General features: G+C 34.7%; 1 protein-coding gene across 1 annotated transcript; it reads right to left on the minus strand.

Moving 5' to 3' along the window:
• Positions 1-18076: 18076 nt before the first annotated feature.
• On the minus strand, positions 18077-20499 carry LOC145129907 (peptidyl-prolyl cis-trans isomerase CYP21-1-like). The gene is made up of 7 exons (XM_079064742.1): positions 20152-20499; positions 19826-19904; positions 19666-19713; positions 19522-19545; positions 19184-19366; positions 18640-18715; positions 18077-18458 (listed from the first exon to the last, which is right to left on the minus strand). Exons 1-7 carry the CDS (start codon positions 20290-20292, stop codon positions 18275-18277), a joined length of 735 nt encoding a protein of 244 aa, XP_078920868.1. The 5' UTR covers positions 20293-20499; the 3' UTR covers positions 18077-18274.
• Between the last annotated feature and the right edge of the window lie 293 nt (positions 20500-20792).

The raw sequence follows: 20792 nt of genomic DNA on the forward strand, positions 1-20792 counted from the left end.
ACCATAAAGTTTGCATCTTTATGCTTAAGAAACCCTTACTATGCCCAGATCTACACTAATAAGCTCCATAAACGAACTTAGCTCACAATCACCAACCAAAAGGGACCAAAATGACCATAAACAAGCTAAAGAGTAGATCAATCCAAAGAGTAGACAAGGTATAGACTTTATACCTCAAAAGTCACCAAAAGATGGGGGCTAAATCTAGATCTCTAAGCTATTCTCTAAGGAATGAGTCTTCAAACTTCTTTTTCTACCACTTCAAGATGCACAAAACCCACCAAAGATCAAAACAAAGACTCTAGAGCACCACACAAGGCAAAGGGATGAATTAGGGTTTTCAAATGTATGGAGGCTGGTTAAACAAGGCCAAATGAGGCTATCTTATGGTTTATATAGGGTACAAGCCCTAAAATTAGGGTTTCAAAACTGCTCACGTACGCCCAACGTACTCCACATACGCTTAGCGTATGTAGATGAGCTCCGCGACCAACATGCACTAGTACGCCCAACGTACTCGAACTTTCCTGAAGTTGACAATTTTGCCCCCTAGGGACCAATTTTGTAAAACATTACACCCTAAGGGTCTAAACTGAAAAGTATAATGAATCAAGTGTTACATGTATATGAATTAATAACGGGTAAACATATTTAGAGGGGAAAGGGTTGCAACCAAGACCCAGGTGTGTACCATATCCAAATTTTATGATGTTTAATAGGTTGGAAGAGTAACTATAGGATAAGCGCTTATGCCATCACTAAAGTCAAGTGGTTTTTTTAGGCAACCATTTGGTACACGGTCCTCGCGGTGGGTGGACTGGAGTGATGTTGGCTATGTCGTTGAGCCAGTGCAAACATCACGTTTGAGTGGGAAGTATCTAAGCTTATAAAGATAACAATAAGTACCACTCTCGAACAACAACGCATGTACTTGTACATGCAATGTTGGAGTAGAGAACGTAGTACACCAGGGGAAATGTTAGAGTGAGAGTCGCGTCACACTTAGTGGATTAGGTTGAGCCGGTCACATTAGTAGTGAATGGATATTTTCCTTTTGCGTTAGTGATTATATAGAGACCTACTGTAACGTCCGTATTTTCTCGCTAGGCGTAGTTATGAATTTGTATTCATGTCGTTTGACAATTGGAATCTTTTGTGAATAAATGAAAGTGAGTTATTCATATATATATATATATATATATATATATATATATATATATATATATATATATAAATATGTGTGTGTGTTTATGTGATTTATATAGATATTATATGTATATAATATTTGCATAGATACTTACGTTAAAACTTAATAAATACGGATAAAAAAGATATTAAAAGTAAAAGATCATTTAGGATAAATAATCTAAACAAGATTCGTAGTAATCGAAAAAGCGAGAGCGTGCATATAAAGAATGCCTAAATATGACTTTGTTTAAGGAAGTTATGATTTTTTGAAGTTTCAATGCGAGACAGTACATCAGTGTGCGACACAGGAATCAAAATCAAAATTGGTTGATTGTTGGCCGAAATAATCTAAACGAGAATCGAAGATCTTGTGAGTAGAAATCTGTCGATATAAAGACAGTCGAGAACGGATGTCGTATGAAAGAGTTATGATGTTTATACGGATTTTAACTATCTAAGCCTTTAAAAATATAACTTTAAAAATAAAATGTGAATTAGCGGATATAGTCTAAACTAAAGTTGTAGTACTCGTCGATAGCTACGCGTGGATATAAATAACGTGAAAACGGAGCTCGTATGAGAACGATATCAATTTTTTTTAAAAACAAATTAAGAATTCACACGCTCCGACAGCATGTGTGGCGCGCACAAACCAGCCGATATGGCCCGCCCGATTTGTGACACGTGGAAGCTTGTGATCAGAGCCACATAAACGACACCGATAGGAGGCGCTATGCGCCTTCATTTCAGCCCTATAAATATATTTTGTTTTCAACCTATTTCTTCACCCCTTTCCACCCCAAATCCTATAGAATCTCTTCCACCCCCTAGTCCCTATATTTTTAGTTCCCGACTACTTTAGTAAGACTTTGGAGTGAATGAGCGATAAAGCTTTTGGTTTCGGAGTTTTGCCCGCGTAATTACCGTTTCTTGCTAGAAAACTTTGTAAGTTAAGCTGCACTTATTATACTTTAAGTGTAACTTGTATTTATAGTCATAGTCGTTATTATGAACCTATAAATAAGATTTATCAGTGATTCTAATTCATAGTACTGATTGATCTACTTACGGGAATGTGAAGTCTTGGCTAGATCTAGTGAGGTGTTTAAAGTGGGATTTCCAAACAGTATAATCTGTATACCAAACAAACCCTACTTCCGATATAATCCTACCTGGTTATTCCTTACTTCATAGATATTGATGTAGACATTGGTATTATTGAGGAATCTAAGCTATCATTATTATATTCACAAGGATTATGAAACTAGACTAAGACTTAATGTTATGTACATCTAGGTCTTTTGAAAGGATAAGGTGTTAGGCGAAGCGCTGCCCTAACCTCAAATCACCCATTCTTCTCAAGTGAATGTGTAGTTACTATCAAGAACATAATTTAATAAAAGTATTTATCAATAAATGTTAATTGTAGTATTTGTACTCTATGCTATTTGTATAACTATAATAGTACCAAGTTGTATTGGAAGTAGATTGCCTTTAACTATAATCTTGTTTAGTTATAAAAATAAGGTTTTTAACGGATGTTCAATTCAAAATTAAGGTGAATATCGAATAGGTATTATCCCAGGTTAGAGTGTGAGATCAAAGCTGGGTGTAGTAGTCCTCCTCTTTTGGATGACAAAAAACGGTAGGTCCAGATCAGACAACCGGCACGTATGTCTTGGTCATCGACCATACTAGATTACAACACTTGACTATTCTAGGTAGTCTAGTGATTACGTTGCTAGTGTGGACTTATAACCCACATATGTAGATAAAATTGGATACCATATTTATCAGATACTCAGAATCTTGGTTTCCTTAATGTCACTTACACTAGCCAAGGACTCCCCTAGCTGTGTAGTCAATTAGTTGCTCAGATGATTCATCAGGTAAGGTGATATGGCCTTACATCAGATTATATACATATATATTATCTGGTAATGATTTTTTTGTAGAATATTATTATGATTTATTATTTTTAAAATATTATGGGCATGAAAACCCTATGTATCTCACTAGGTTTTCTCAAACCTTACCCACTCAATTTATATGCATCACAGGTAGCGGAACTAAGGCGGCTGGAAACTAATTAGGATGTTGAGTGAAATAAGACATGAGCCTGTAATATTATTTCAGGACCTTTTAGTATTTAAGTTGTAATCTATGTTCAGATATTAATGATGACATCCTTAACATTTTAATATAATAAAATAACTTTTGATATCTCAAAATGTTTTAATTTGTTACTTCCCGATTTTCAAGGCAAATTTTTCATTTTAAAATATTTAATTCTATCATAGTATCATTACTTTATGCGGAAACATGTTGTGAATGCACGTGTGTACAATCGAACATTTCCCTTCACATGAGTCAATGAAGTACCTGGAAAAAAATTTATATTCAACTGGGTAAGCATGAGGATTAGTGAGTTCCCCAAAATATCATATACCACAATACATATACATGCATACAAACAATGGCTCCAGTACTTTTGTCGTTTTTCCATCAACCCTAACTAAACCAACGTGGGTCAATATGTCACACCCCCAAACTGGAACGGCGGAAACGTTCGGGGGCGGATGACGTCATGTACAGTATCACAACAATTGTATAATAGTAATCAAAGTAAACACAACCATTACATTGATAGAATAGTATTTACATTGTGTTTAAACATTGTTTGTATGACACCAAAGTATATAGCAAAAGTATAAAAGACACGACTCTATAAAGCTCCGTCTTCTCAAAAACCTGTGGGTGTACCTGTCTACTGGTTCCCTAACAATACAAGTGATTTTGAAAGTGTATCCACATTTAAGTTGGTGAGTTCATAAGTATTTTTTTTATAAGTCTTTCTTGAATTCTTGTAAAATGATAGTGTGTTCTCCAAGAAAATCCTATATTCTCTGTAGTGAATGTAATGTAGTCTTAGGCCTTAAGACCAAAAAGTATGTATGTTAGTATACTCTGTAATAGTGTATTGGTAATTTTATTAGTGAATGAAACCATATGAGTAGTTATTTTCTTAGAAATGTATTAAAACTAGAAAAGTAGTATATAATAGTAGTGTTTGTATGAAAAACCTTTTGTATATATGCCTGGAATTCACCAGCAGTAGTGTGAAATAGTGTATTGTAGTCTTGTTATTAAAATAAAACCCTTGAAGTAGTGTTAGCCCCGTAAACAATGGTTTAGTTGATACTATTGTGAGTTTCTGATAACCATGCTAAAATGACTAGTGGCCTCCACGACATTCTTCAGGCGTCAAAATGTTATGACATTTGTCACCCCAGGCCTGTCGGCCTAACTATAGCTAACAGTTAAGGTATGAGATTGTTAGTCCCGTATAGATCTATACACAAATTCACGCTCTCCCTCAAGGAGACTCTGGTTATAATTTATAGGACTTTAACCTGTACTGTTGTGGTTACAATGAAGTAGTGCCTCACAATCCTGTATTAACTAGTTTACGTATAGTATTATAGTGTTCCCTTGTACTTGAAAATGTTTGTATTACATTGTAATAGTGTACTTGTAATGTAAAATAATTATAACTAAATAATTATTTTAGTAGTGTATCCTTGAAATAGTGAAATAGTGTGTATGTTCCATAAACTATACCTATTATAGTTTATATAGTTACTCATGTATAGTGTTCTTGAACGTAGTAGAATAGTGTAGTGTTTCCCAAACTATACCTATTATAGTTTGTATGTATGTTCTTGTAACAACTCTTGAATTTAGAAAGCAGTGTAGTGTACTCCAACTATACATATTATAGTTTATATGCATGTTCTGTAATGAGCTGAAACCCCTTGCAGTTTAATAGTGTGTAATAAACGGTAATATAAGATTTGTGAAAATACCCTTTTGCTCGACATGTTACAAAAGGGTTAACAATATGATGAAATATATTTTATATTGAAATATATTTACAGTAGATATACTTAAGAGCGAAAAGACAGTCAAATAAGAAATTTTATCCTAAACCCACAACCAGACAAGGAACATGATTTAGGGCAGAATTGCCAACTCTAAGTCTACTGAACCTTATTTATATATAAATAAATATATATATATATATATATATATATATATATATATATATATATATATATATATATATATATTGATATAGTGCAGTAATAAAACAGTTTTGAAACAATTGCAAATGGTTTGAAACGGTTTGAAAATCGTTTGAATGTTAACACAAGAGTCCTTGTGTTTTACTTGTATCCCCCCCTAAAAATATTGAAAAATAGTGAAAACGTAGGGGTATGAACTCACTTCGAATGCATGTTCTCGCAAGGATACGAAGTGGTAGCGGTGATCCTCGGGTTAGAACTCGTGTGCGTAGTCGTATCAAAAAGTGTTTGGAATTAATTGAGGAGGTTTCTTGGCGTTTTCGGTGTTCCTGGGGGTTTTCGGTGGGATATGAATATTTGGTGGTGTTCTTGGTGTTCTTAAGGAAAACTTGAAGATTTAAAGATTGTTCTTGGTGTTCTTAGTGGAATTATGAAGATCTGGGCAATATTCTATGAAGATAGGAAGGTTTTCGGATGATACTTGAGAACAAATTGAAGGTGTTTGCGGCCTAAAAGTTGAGAAATGAATTGGGTTTACGGCTAAACATATATATAGGATTGTGTTTACGGTTCATAATGGGCCAAGGCCTTGAGTTTTCGGTCCCTTAATGGGCTTTACATTGTGTTTTCGGCCACACATAGACCGAAAACCCCTTTGATCTTCATTTCAAAACTGTAAACCCTTTTGCTTTAATTTCTTGGACCGCAAACCCAAAGATCCTTGGATCTTTGGACCGAAAACTCATATATGGGGGTTATTATATGGTTTAAACTTTTAACTTTTAACTTATGTTGACATATATTAGCTTAAATCAACTTAGGTTTTAAACCATGCTTAGTTACTAGCTTATAAACATGCCTCTAAGGCTATAGATGATACAATGAAACTAGGATTGACATGTGGCTTCACTTGTACTAGGTTAGGGTTTAGACTTTTATTTGAACAAGTTTTGCCTTACATTGATTTGAAATAACGAGTTGTTACACTATAGGATCCCGTGCTTTTGGTAGTTATGCCATCAACCCTAACTAAATTTGTGCGGGTCTATTGGCTCTTGTACTTTGGTCGTTCCTTCATCAACCCTATCTAAATCTTTGTGTGTCTATAAGCTCCTGTACTTTGGTCGTTCCACCGTCAACCCTATATAAAACTATGCGGGTCTATAGGCTCCCGTACTTTGTTCCGTCCGCCATCAACCCTATCTAATATCACAACAATTATGCATATAAAGACTGCATTCTAGATTCTACAGGCACATTACTTTTTACTATACTAGTTTACACTTTAAGCACATAGAGATTAAACTATCAACTCTACTCTACCAGCTCTCCATCCTAACATACATGGACATGTATTATAACACATAGTATTGTGAGATAACTCACCTGGACAATTACTCCAATGATTGACGACTATCTGGGTGATTCTACTAGCGATCAAACTGGCTGGTAACGCGCTTTGCAAGTATTAACCTATAATACTATAACTTATTAATCCTTATGGACATCTAGTATTGAAAACTAGATCTTTCAATAATCCCAATGAATACCGAGAGTTCTATCAAATAACGATCAACCACGCCAGACAGTTAGGAGGCAGAACCATTTTGGCATATGGTCTTTCTGAAATCCAACAACCAAGCCAACATGACCATTCTAGACACCTCTCCCGTAAGTAGATCAATCAACATTATAACTAGAATTACATATAAATCTTACTTTTAGGTTCATAATAATGACTATGAACATAAATATAAGTTACAATGAAAGTGATGTAAGTGTAGCTTAACTAATAGAGATTTTCCTGACAAAATTCTGGAAATTGCCCTGGTAGAATCTCGACTCGAGAGCTTCTGGCCAAAATGGAGAGAAAGTCAAGATAGAAAGTTAGAATGGCGTGGGAAACCGAATGAGGCAACTAAGGTATTTGTAGGGAGAATTTTCGTTAAGTGTGTCGTGTCTTGACCAGGTGTGTGCCTTCATGCGTGCAACAAGTGTCCTGATTTGGGTGGTGTTGCGTGGCAGCTTCTAGAAGGTGCGCGTCGCGCCCTTTTACACGTGGTGCACTCCCAAAAACTTCAAAAATTCATAACTTCTTCATACATACTCTATTTTTGACATTATTTATATCCACGCGTAGCTATCGATGAGATCTACAACTTTCATTTATACTTCATTGACTAATTCTCCCTTTATTTTTAAAGTTATATTTTTATAGGCTTAGACTGTTAAAGTCTATATAGAAATTATAACTCTCTCATACGATATATGTTCTCGACTGTCTTTATATCGACAGATAGGTATTGACGAGATCATCAACTCTCGTTTAGATTGTTTTTCCTAACAATCGACCGATTTCTATTTCGGTTTCTGCATTACGCACTTATGCGCTGAAATTTCGAAAATCATAACTTCCTCTTATAAAGTTAGTTTTAGACGTTCTCTATATGCATACTCTCGGTTTTATAATTACTACGAATTTCATTTACATCGCTTAGGCTAATAAGTAATCTATCTCTGATTCATATTTTACGACGCGCATAGCCGTGTTGGTTCAATCACAAAACTTCGAAGAAGCATAACTTCTTCATACGAATTCGGATTCGGGAGTTCTACATATCTATGGAAATCATATTGATGTCAAATAAAAATTATGTTTAGCGTGTGAAAATGGAAATAAAACCAAGTCCTCCTTCAAGCCAAAGTCCTGCTTCTTCATCATCAAACGTTTTCATTTTCTCCACATGGACCTTTTTAGACCGGTCCCAATTAAGTCAAGAGCTAGGAAGAAGTATACTCTCATTATTATAGATGAATTTTCAAGATTTACTTGGGTAATCTTTTTAAGAAATAAAAGTCATGTTGCTGATGAAATCGTATCACTCATTAAGCAATGGGAGGTTCTTTATGATCATAAAGTAAGACAAATACGTAGTGATCATGGCACTGAATTCAGAAACTCCTCCCTAGAAGACTTTTACTAAAACTCAGGAATCTCTCAAAACTTCTTGGCTGTTAGAACTCCTCAACAAAATGGCATTGCTGAAAGAAGAAATAGAACTCTCACTAAAGCTGGTAGAACTATGGTTGTTGAAGTTGGTCTTCCTTTTTCATTTTGGGCTGAAGCTGTCAACACAGCGTGTTATATCCAAAACTGTTCCATCATTGTTAAGCGTCATGAGAAGAATACCTATGAGCTATTTAAGGGGAGGAAACCAGACATCTCTTAATTTCATGTGTTTGGGTGTTTCTGCTACATTTTAAATCAAAGAGATCAACGCTTTAAGTTTGAAGCTAAAGTTAATGAAGGAGTGTTTCTAGGTTACTATAGTGTACCCAAGGTTTTCAGGGTATTTAATCTTTCAAGAAAACTATTGAAGAAACTGCTCATGTCCAATTCGATGAAGACTCATTCATTCATGATCGGATTAATCATCTATCATCCATTCTAAATGAACTTACCTTCAGTCCTTCAGATCCTGTTCCTGAATTCTTGCTAAATATCACTGAGCCTGTTGTTCCTAATGTTGATCAAATTGTCAACTCCCAATCTAACTCTGAAGATAAGCTTGTCGTCTCTAAAGCTGAGCCATTTAATCAGGAAGATTCGGTTCCAAACAATACAAATAAATGTACTAATCCTAGAATTCTTCGAGATCATCCTGAATCTCAAATTATTGGAGATGTAAATTCTGGGATTCTCACTCGTAGTAGAGTCAGTAGCAACTTCTGCATGATTGTGAATTTTTTTCTCAATGATTTAACCAAATAATGTCACTGATGCCCTGAAGGAAGTTGACTGGATCAAAACTATGCAGGATGAGCTGAATGAATTTGAACGGCATTGTGTGTGGACTCTTGTTCCCAACCCTCAAGGAAAAACCATCATTGGTACTCGTTGGGTGTTCAGAAACAAGATAGATGAATATGTAATCGTCATTAGAAATAAAGAAAGACGTATAGCCCAAGGATTTTGTCAACTGAAAGGGTTAGACTATGAAGAAACCTTTTCCCCTATTGTCGGACGTGAAGCAATTCGTCTGTTCCTTGCTTTTGCTTCATTCAAGAACTTCACAGTCTATCAAATGGACGTTAAGACTGATCTAACTGGATTTGATGTAAATGCAACCTTGTACCAAGGAATGATAGGTTCACTACTCTATATTACTGCCAGTCGCCCCGACATTATGTTTACCACCATATTGTGTGCTCGTTATCAAGCCAATCCTAAGGAATCTCATCTTCTCATTGTAAAAAAGATATTTCGTTACTTAAAACATACACCCAATCTTGGGTTATGGTATCCTCATGATTCTGAGTTCAAGCTGGTGGGATACACTGACTCGGATCATGGTCGATGTGGCATTGATCGTAAATGTACTTCAGGAGGAGCTCAAATGCTTGGAGATAGATTGGTGAGTTGGTCCAGCAAGAAGCAGACATCACTGGCTTGTTCTACCGCTGAAGTTGAATATGTTGTCGCTGGAAGGTGTTGTGCTCAGAGTATATGGATTCAAAATTAGCTCTTAGATTATGGTCTAAGCTTCTGAAAGACTCATATCTGTTGTGACAACACCAGCGCCATTCAGATGATACCAAATCATGCGCAACACTCCAAAACCAAGCACATCGACATTCATCAACACTTCGTCAAGGACATTGTTCAAAATGGAAAGTGGAGATGTTCTACATCCCATCCACTGATCAATTGGCTGGCATTTTCACTAAGACGTTAGACGAGAAGACCCTAAACAAATTGATTGTAGATCTTGGCATGCTTTCAATAACTTAATCCTTTTCTAACTTATTTAAAATAGTGTTGCTTCTACTTTCTTCCTTAAAACACAAAAACAAAAACAAGTGCTTATTTTATTATGTTTTTCCTTAAATAACTTTACATAGTTTGCTTAAGCTTTGCATCTAATGTTTACAAGTACTATCTTTTCTCTATATTCTCTATTTTTCAAGCCTATCTACAGATTCTCTGCACCTCTTCCTTTTAGAGTTGGAAAGAGCTGGAGCCATTCAGAATGTTATGAATGCTCTAGTTGTTGAGAAGAATATTGACATCAAGTATTCTTCTTGTTGACAATACTCTTTCTCTCCTCCACTCATTGTTATGGATGCAAGAAGCAACCGTCAACACAATGAGTCTTACTTTCATTTACTGACTCATAATCCTATAAAACCATGAGTGCCCTCGTGTTAATCTTGTCAACTCGATGGCTACACGGATTTGAGCTAGTTAACTCATAGGTTACAAAGACTGGTTCTCGTTCCTCTGTTGCTTCTGGTGAACATGAAGCTTGGAATCCATCCGCAACCTTTCAACGATTAAAGGCTTCATCATTCTTGGCGTGTAGTGAGTTGTATTTTATATTGATGTGCTTGTTCTTGTTTGTGCATTCTTTTATAAACTATATTGAGGAGGAGGTATCTCGAAGAAAGGAAACTGATTCATGAGCTTTTAAATCAAAAGATCTTATAGCATCACTTTTATGATTCTTCTGAAAAAGGCTACATAAAGAGCCTCTGAAAAAGCTGTATATTCCTTTTTAACTATTCTTCTGTTGACTATCTCTTACGCTTTTATCTCCTTGAATATTTTATCTTGTACAACATTAAATGAATTGATGGCGAATTTTATATTCTAGACTTCAACTTAACTCTATGATACGAAAGATAAACCACTTCTTGTTGATGAGCTGACACTGTTTATGATTCATGCTGATTTCATCTCAGTATGATTGAAACACTCCATTCTTTCCTTATATTCATCTCAATAAAACCTAACGATTCACTGTGATAAACCACACACTGATAAAAGTTTGAAACTCTGTGTCGATGGTTAGTCTATGTACCGTAGGCTATCACACACACCAACCCCCTCTTTCCCATGAATTCTTCTTTAAAGCTTTGTGATTCAGCGTAACATACCATACACTGATGAGAACTTGAAAAATCTGTGTTGATGGTTAAGATTAGCACCATAGCTTATCACATACACCAATCCTTTCTCACCATATATTCTTCTTTAGAATTTTATGATTCAGCGTATGAAGCCAAACGCTGATGAGAATTCGAAAAATTTGTGTCGGTGGGTATATCATTGTCCGTGATGTATTACACACACCTACCCATTCTTTCCCAACAATTATTCTATTAAAGAAGTTAATGATTCATTGTGTTAGCCATATACTGATAAAACTTTGACACTCTTTGTCGATGGGTACATTTCATACCAGAATGTATTACATGCATCATTCCATTCTTGCCCCTTTATTCTTCTAATAAAAGAAGTTAATGATTCAACGTGTAGAACCACACGTTGTTGAGACCTCGCAATATTATGTCAGTGAATGATAGTTCAAACCCATACTATAAGGAGAGATCACAACTTACTTAATAATCAGTTGCATACTTGATCCATTGATTGAGTAATTCGGATACGCTGATCGATTTCTCCAGTACCATATATGTTGCTGATGTCAAAAAGGGCGAGAAATAGTCATATACTCAGGTGAATTCATGATATCGATACTCTTCATTTCCTCGGGGGAGAAAGGATAGACTATGATATCAGTTTCAAGAAAGGAAGTTCCCATTTCAGGGGGAGCAAATGTCAGATGCTATAAATCTAAGGGGGGTCATATCAACATTCTATCATTCTACTGTAGCTCATGATATGTTGATTATTTCCGCTGCTCTTACTGCATACATTGATGATAACTAAAACTGAGGAAGAGGCAATACATTTTCTCGGGGGGGGGGGGGGGGGGGGAATGTTGAATAATTTGTCGAAGATTGGTTTTGATATCATCAGATATGGGGAGATTATAAGGTCACACCTTATGATCTGATGAGTCAAACACTTTACACACTAACCGCCAGCGCCAGCACCAGTGCCAATACAAGACCTTATCAGCGTCAGCGTGAAGATAATAATATTTGTGATCTTTTGTCTATTAGGCAATTATATGTGTGTGTGTGTGTATATATATATATATATATATAAAATAGATATTTGATCGGTAATCTTTGTGATTAGGATCAGACATTTATTTAGATAGGTATACATCCTTTAGTTAGTGGGATTTTAATTATTGTAATCATATATATTCAACACTAGGGTGAAATCCTAATGTAATGTCTTGGTGACTGTCTTTGTGACATTCGTTCTCTTGGTGAGAACACCATTTCTTAGTGAAATCATCTTTGTGATTACATATGTTCTTTGTTTTTCTGTTTAATCTTTTCTTAGTTAGGTTGGTATTTTTTATTCATACTTGAAGTGTATCTGATTGATACAAATCTTCATGCATCTATGTGGTTTAAAAAAGTTACATTGCACGTCCCTAGTCCATTTAGAAATACCATTTTATCATTTCTTTTATCTTTTTGTTTTTCAATTACACATCTATATGGGTAAATTACATCAATGATCCTTATGGTGTGGGTAATCTGCATGGTTGATCCCTAATAAAAAAAAATTAAGTCGGACGGTCCTTATATTTTCGTTTTGTTGCGTGTTTAGTCCCTGTCATACTTAAAAAGACTGTTACTACCCTTACGTGATTTTTTTATATTTTTTTATTAGTTACATAAAAATTTGAATAAAAAATATAACAATTGGGTCCCACCCACCCCATGACCTTCTTCGTTGAGTCATTCACCTCCGGCACCCAGCACCACCTCCTTTATCTTCTCCGACAAGATCGACGCCATGCCCTGCCCTTAAAAACCATATACAAGTGTTGCCCCAAAAAAACTCTGATATAATCAATTGACAAAAGTCCCAGATACAAATTGTTAAAAAAACACCATATACAATTAATTCATGCATAAAAATACAAATCGATATACAGAGTACCAAATTTCATTGAGCAACTTTTCAATATACAAAAAAAAAACCAATATTTTATTCTGAAATTCCAACAAGAAAGCCTTCTCTGCGAAGTTAACCCAATTATTGTGGTTTACAGAAAGCTTTACAATCGACAGAGGGAATATGCTTCTGAGATATGAGATGTAATCAAAGGTGCTTGAAAGGTAATTGACAGAGGATCTGCTGCTTCTTCTCAGATGTTACACCTATAGGTGGAGATGTAGGAGGTCGTGAAAAATGGAGGAGGGGGGAGGGTGGGTGGTGGTGGCGGTAGAGGAGATCGATGATAGTTGTAGGGGAAGAAAAGGGGTAGATTAAGAGTTGTGCACTTTTGCAATATTTTATTAACTGCTAAATAAAATAATATATATTAAAAATGTAAATGAACACCAATAAGGGTAAACTCAACTTTTTATATCAACCAGGGACCAAAATTGTAACAAAATCAAACTTTGGGGACGGTCCGAGTTAAAAATTCTTTATAGGGACAATATGTGCAGATTACCTAAAACCGCAAGGATCAATCGTGTAATTTACCCATATATATATATATATATATATATATATATATATATATATATATATATATATATATATATATATATATATATATATATATATATATATGACAAAATTGCAAAAATGGTCCCTGTGGTATGCATTTTGTTGGGGTTTTGGTCCAAACCACGGGTTTTTTGGATTCGTGGTCCGTTTGGGCTAGTTTCATTGTAAAACTGGTCCCCGATAAACTTGAAAAGACGACTTTTTCTTTTAATTTGTTTTTTCCATTTACTTAATTATTTTTTTCTTTTATTTAAATACAAATGTTAAATCAAATCAAGAATGGGACCCACCTGCCTTCTCTCTCTCTCTCTCTCTCTCTCTCTCTCTCTCTCTCTGAAAAAACCCACTTCCCCACCCCTTCTTCTTCTTCTTCTTCCTTACATGCACCACCATTCTCGAACATTCTCTCTGTTTCTTCCTTACCTGCACCACCATTCTCTAACTCGTGATTTACAGACCCTTCTTCAACACACAAGAAAAAAAAATCGAGACATTTGTCCCTCTATTCGACTGATGAAACGGATTAAGGGGAAACGACCAATCTACACGGAATGAGGGGATGGATGGCTTACCAGCGACGGCAGTGGCTGGAGGCTGTCGGCGGCAGCAACAACGAATGGCAGAGATTTGCGGTGGCGTGCGGCAGGGGGCTGCTCTGACGGCCTTCTGTCGCTTCGCTTCTGTTTTAATTGGATGGAGACACGAGTGGGGGAGGAGGGGGAACTCGGTGGTGGTCGGAATCAACAGTGGCGATGGTTGTGGGTGGTTTTCTCACCGGTGAAGGTGGTGGATGGCGGTTTCCGGCCTTCCTTGCAACAGAAATGGTGGTGGTGGTTGATTATCTGAACAGGAGGGGAGGTTAGCGTTGTTGGTTTCCAAATGGTGGCCAACGATAGTGATTCACGACAGTTACCAATGGTTCTATGGCGGAGCATTAGTGTAACGGTGGTGGTGTTTCAAAATCAAGAGGCTTGAACTGTGAATTGGTGTAGATGAAGTGGCCCCTTTTTTTATCAGTCGTATCCTACCGTCTGTTTAGGAAGAAAGAAACACCTTCCTATACTAGAGAGAGAGAATGTGGGCCCCTTCTTGATTTGATTAAACAATTATATTTAAATAAAAGAAAAAATAATTAAGTAAATGGAAAAAACCAATTAAAAGGGCAAAGTCGTCTTTTCAAGTTTACCGGGGACCAGTTTTACAATGAAACTAGCCCAAAAGGACCACGAATCCAAAAAAACCTGTGGTTTGGACCAAAACCCCAAAAACATGCATACTACAGGGACCATTTTTGCAATTTTGTATATATATATATATATATATATATATATATATATATATATATATATATATATATATATATATATATATATATATATATGTTCAAATATGGATGAGCATCTATTGTGCAGACATGTGGGCAATGTTATTCTGTGAGAATGACTAAGAAAATTTGTTGTTTGATAATGTGAATACGTTCAACCTCACATAACTATTTTCATTATCTCGTTGTTTCACTAATTAGATCGTCTATAAGGATATTATAGACTTTTTTTTAATGATTCTCATTCTGTCATAATATTGTTAGAATGTTTTATTTATAATCGTATTTTGTAAGAATGAAAATTAGTGAAAAACGATGTGTGAGAACATAAATGAATAAGAATTAATGAGAATGCATGACAATGACGATAGTTGTGTGAGGTTGAACGTATACACATTACCAAACAACCTATTCTCTTGGTCATTATCATAGAATAACACTATTCACACACGTCCGCACAATAGATGTCCATCCACATTTGAGTCTAGCCATATATATATATATATATATATATATATATATATATATATATATATATATATATATATATATATATATATATCAGAAATTATAAATATGTAATAGAAAAACAAAAAGATAAAAGAAATGGTAAAATGATCTTTAAATGGACCAGGTACATGTAGTGTAATTTTTTAAACTACAGAGATGCATTTTGTTAAATTGTTAAAAGTTGGACTAAAAGTGAGAATATGATAAAACCATATGGACCAAAACTGTAATTTACTCTTCTAAGCAGACAAAGTTTATCCAAGTGCTTCCCACTAAGTCTTGGTCTACAATACATCCCAAATCATGTAGTTATTTCTTTCAACCTTGTTCATTGGGGTCATTATGTAGCTATTTCTTAGTAGACAGGGTCATTATGTAGCTATTTCTTAGTAGACAAATTTCCGACTAGAGTTTTTTTTTTTTTTTTTTTTTCGGATCAAACTTGATCTAGTGATGAGAGTTTGGTAGTTTGATGTGAGAGATATAGATGATGATGTACGCTATAGAGAGTGGAAAATCGTTGTTTAGATCAATGTTAAACTCTTTTGTTTGATTTCATTTAGTGCTTTGATGCTTGGAATTAGAGCCTGCATTAATGCTCTTTGAATTTTCAATCTTTAGCTAATAAGCTTGGTGAACATTCTGATGGTCTAGGAATAGTTTTTTTTTTTTAATCTTTATTTGGATTTTTGTACGTTTTCAGATTGCAATAAGGAACTATATGTTTTGTGAGTTTTAATTCATATTTCTTGTAACCCATCGTTAGAAAGATGGTCGTTGAAGGTGGCGGTTGTGAAAAAGAGAAGCAAAGAGAAGAAAGATTGAGGTGGGTATAAGGCCGGACGGTATCATAGCGGGAAAGGGGTGAGGGAAGCTTCCCTCACTCTGGAACACCATCCTTTGGGTGAGGGAAGCAACCCGCGGGAAAGAGGTGGGGGGAGGGGGTGACACACCCTCTCTCTTCATGCTATTTGACAGTTTTTTTTTTATCTTTTTTAATATTTATAAAATTATATATCTACTAAAAAAATATAAAAAATATATCAAAATTCATGGTTTTTAATTTCCTACAAAATGAGTATAATATATGTATGAAATATATTTAAAAAAAAAATAAAAAGATAATGAGGGGAGCTTCCCACCCATTCCTTGGGTTTTAGGTGAGGGAAAGGAAAGTGAGGGAAAGGATGGTGTGGCCCACAAAAAGTGAGGGAAACATCCCTCGCATACCCTCCGGTCTAAATAAATGTGGCCTAGTTATGTGGTCCCCATTACTTTAATATTTATATAATTTAAATATAGATAAAAAAGAAAAAGTATATTAAAAAGTATAGAATGGAGATTTTATACGAGTCATATACCAAATTGAAACCATATGGACTATGATTGTAAAATTTAAAAAAAAAAAAAAAATTAGAGAAAAAACTTGCAAATATGGAAATCCATATGAACTATTTATGTAATTTTGTCTAATATTAACAATAATAAAATACAACAAAGAACAATAAAACAAATAAAAGACAAGAAAAATCAAATCTGTTTATGAAGTAAAAAACATCTAAAAGATTTAAAAAAAATGTCGGTACATGAAGAAATGAAGGGATAGAAATAGAATATCATTTTATAAAAATCATTTTACATTTTATGTTTTTACCTTTGATTTAGCATAATTGGATTTTACTATATCAAATGTTTTAAAGTTTGGGAATTTCCACCCTTTAAATAAAAAGTTTTCGCTTAAGAATCAAGCATACAATAGTTCTAAAATAGCAAAATTTGACGATGTCACGACTTATTATATATGATATAACATACCCTCTGGTTTATTTAAACTTGTGAAACTTTTATAAATCCATTATATTATGTGAGTTTGCAAACGTAATACAACTGATGTGTGTACATTCCCTTCGCTTATGAGTATTGTACACGGTTTTATGTTTTACAAATACATTGATATTTATTCTAACATATTTTGCGACGCTAAATATGTATCTATAATTAGATGGCTCGTAGATATAAATGATCATTTTCAAGTGTGTTTTTATTTCTTTAACTTCTTTTAGATAAACAAAACTTCATTTTATTATAATAAAGGTAGTTCTGTAGTATTTGACATAGTTAACAAACACTAAAGTCAAAAAACAAAAAAAAAAAACAGCACATCACCAAGATAAAAGAGATCAAAGAGACATCCATCATGGCCTCCACCAAATATCAACACAAATAACATGCCTATATATGTTTTTGGCCTCTTCTTAATGGAACCTGCTTATAAATCAAAACATGGCGACTCTTTGTGTTTGGACATTTATAGCTATGTGTTTTTTTCCTTTTAAAAAACCAACTTACATAACCCATAAATCCTAAACTTTTGTCTCAGACAGGACTTAAACTCTCAACCAAAACTGACTGATAGGCTCCATACTGACAACTCCTTGTATCGCCAGGCTACAAGTCCTTTGGTATTCTGTTAGTATTCCATACCTCATTCTAATGGGATTCTCAGCTGCAATTTGACTATTTGACTAGTATGAATTTGTACTTCAACCCCAATTAACTACAAAAACACATGTATAGGTAACAAAGTGCAAAGATAAATATTGCACTTGTCTAAATTCTAAAGTTTCTAATTAGTTGACTATGAGAGATATTATCTTCAAGAATAGTCAAGCTATCTAAAAACCCAAAGAAACATATAAGCTAATATGATGCCATTGGTCATGATTCATTTGTTGTGATTCCGGTCTCCCGATTCCATTCACTTTTTGGGATCTCACCGGAATCACTAATTACAACCTTTTTCCTTGGTTTCCCACTGTACGTACCCGCCCCACCTTCAATCGCGTACACGTTATCCATCCCTTCGATAACTTTGCCAAACACAACATGTTCTCCATCCAACCTGGAAAATCACAAAATCTTATTTTGTATTATTTATGTAACAAAGTGATTTCTTTATACAAGATATTGCAAGTAAGTCTTGTTTTAAAAGGAAACTTTTGCAATTTTTTGTGGGTGGACAGGGGAGTTCTTCTATATATCAAGGTTCCATCAAATTTACTGTTATAACCTTAAAAACTTACCAGTAAGCCTTAACTGTAGTGATGAAGAACTGTGAGCCATTGGAATCTGGACCTGAATTCACCATGGCCACCATACCTGCAAAACAATGTAGCTTTAGAAGAAGATAATAATGTATGCCATAATGCCATTTAGAACTGTGTTTGTTACACGCGATATTTCAATGATGGGGATGAGAAGGGCATTTATGTCTTTTGCACTGACAAAAGAGTGAAAGACCAAGGGAAAATCATATCCCACCTTGTTCCATCTTTTGGTTAGGATACAATATTGTGATTTTGTCTTAATTGGCATCAATCTCAGTACAACCTGAACCTGTATGTCCTATCATATCAAATGCAGTACAACTTGTCTTATCATATCATATTCAAATGCAGTACATTATATTTTGTCATGTCAAATGCAGTACAGTTATGTGTCATGTTAAATGCAAATGTAGTACAATTAGTTATGTCATGTCAGATGCAGTACAACTAGTTATGTCATGTCAGATGCAGATGCAGTACAAGGGGGCCTAAAAGGGGATGCTAGTAGAAAGTTAAAAACCTGGGTGTGAGTGTTTGATCTTAAAATTTTCATCACGAAAAGTACCACCATATATGGATTGATTCCCCCTCCCATCACCAAAGACAATATCTCCACCTTGAATCATGAACCCAGGTATGATACGATGGAATGGGATTCCTTTATAGTGTAGTGTTTTACCATTATTACCCTTGCCCAATTCCCCTAATAATACCAAGAGAAAGTTATATAAGTTGCACATAAAAACTGATTGTTTTAAATAGTGGTTGCGACTTGAAGTCACAAATATCAAATATTTAGTTCTTGGCAAAAACAGTTTAGACAGTTTAGAATCTAACAGAATATGGAACCATGATTACCTGTGCATAAAGCACGGAAATTTTCTGCAAAACATGAAAAACAATGAAGTATTAGTTAAAAGATAAAAGATAACCATCATATAATATTTTAAATCCACCATTAAGTCATTAACATTATGTCCATACAGAAGATTAAAAGCTTACCAACAGTTTTTGGCACAACTTCTCCATACAATCCTATAACGATTCTTCCTGCAATTTAACGTTGGAACTTAACAAGATCAAAACATAGTTGGAAAGTTTTACATTAATGTACAAGAAAAACAAACAGTTGGAATCTTTTACATTAATCAAAATGCAATACCTAACCGTTGTTTATCAATATCAACATCCAGGAAAACTCTGTGAGTAATTTCATGCACCTCCTCCACTGTCTCTTCCTCCTAAAAAGTTAGGTAACAGGTAAGAGAAAACTTCTTACATTGGCACTGAATTCATATCTCCCAATTATCTATTATTTGATCCGTATAACAGTTTTGCACAATAAGAAAACCATCGTTATAACTGTACTAATAGTCTCAACTATAGATCCAAATAACAGAAGAAACCCTTGGAATTCATATTGGTTTTAACGAACATATCTGAACCCAACTCAGTTCCAACAATTGCGAGTATCGATAGAAGAAATACCTGTTCAGAGAACGATGAGAAGGCAAGGAAGACAAGAACTGAACCGATCAAGAAGATAATAAGGAATCGCGGCCGTAGAAGATTCGAAATCTCTCGACCCATTTCTGATTCAGATTCAGATTCTTCGTCTTTCTCATACATTCACCCAATCTCCGAACCACAAGCGATCTAAATCCACCAATTCTTCAATCATTAAAGAAACACGCTGAATAAACTTTGAAGAAGATCAGAAACCACTACTGCAAGTGGATTACAACTTTTTCCCCCTTTTTCTTAACATGGGATGTCAGTCAGTGAATTGATTTAACGTTTCTTTGCTTCTTAATCCTCCGTTTTTGGAGCTGAACTTATCAGACTACGTAAAAATGAATTATTTCTTTGTCGTTTGGTGTCTTAATCCGTGTTCTTGATGGAATCCACTGGGATTGGCTCACACACACCAGGTGTTTGACTAATTGTCTCTAAGACGGATACCGAATCACGAAGTTAGGTTTAGAGTTTCTTTTTGAATGCACTTTGTTAATAAATATTTTATTTATTATTTTTATTCTAATATTTTTATTATATATTATAAATTATTATTTTTATTTAAGTTGTATTTTAAAAATCTATATTATTTTTATCATCATATTTTATAAAAT

Source organism: Lactuca virosa, chromosome 8 (assembly GCF_052849685.1).
Source record: "Lactuca virosa cultivar CGN04683 chromosome 8, Lactuca_virosa_CGN04683_v6, whole genome shotgun sequence".
In the NCBI taxonomy this organism is placed as follows: Eukaryota; Viridiplantae; Streptophyta; class Magnoliopsida; order Asterales; family Asteraceae; genus Lactuca; species Lactuca virosa.

Excerpts from the sequence above, each read along its gene's own strand:
- LOC145129907 (XM_079064742.1), bottom strand. The coding sequence starts at position 20,292 with ATGTATGAGAAAGACGAAGAATCTGAATCTGAATCAGAAATGGGTCGA. Across the intron at positions 18,716-19,183 it reads GATCAAACACTCACACCCAG|GTATGGTGGCCATGGTGAAT; the intron begins GTTTTTAACTTT and ends ATTGTTTTGCAG. Across the intron at positions 18,459-18,639 it reads ACTACAGTTAAGGCTTACTG|GTTGGATGGAGAACATGTTG; the intron begins GTAAGTTTTTAA and ends GTGATTTTCCAG.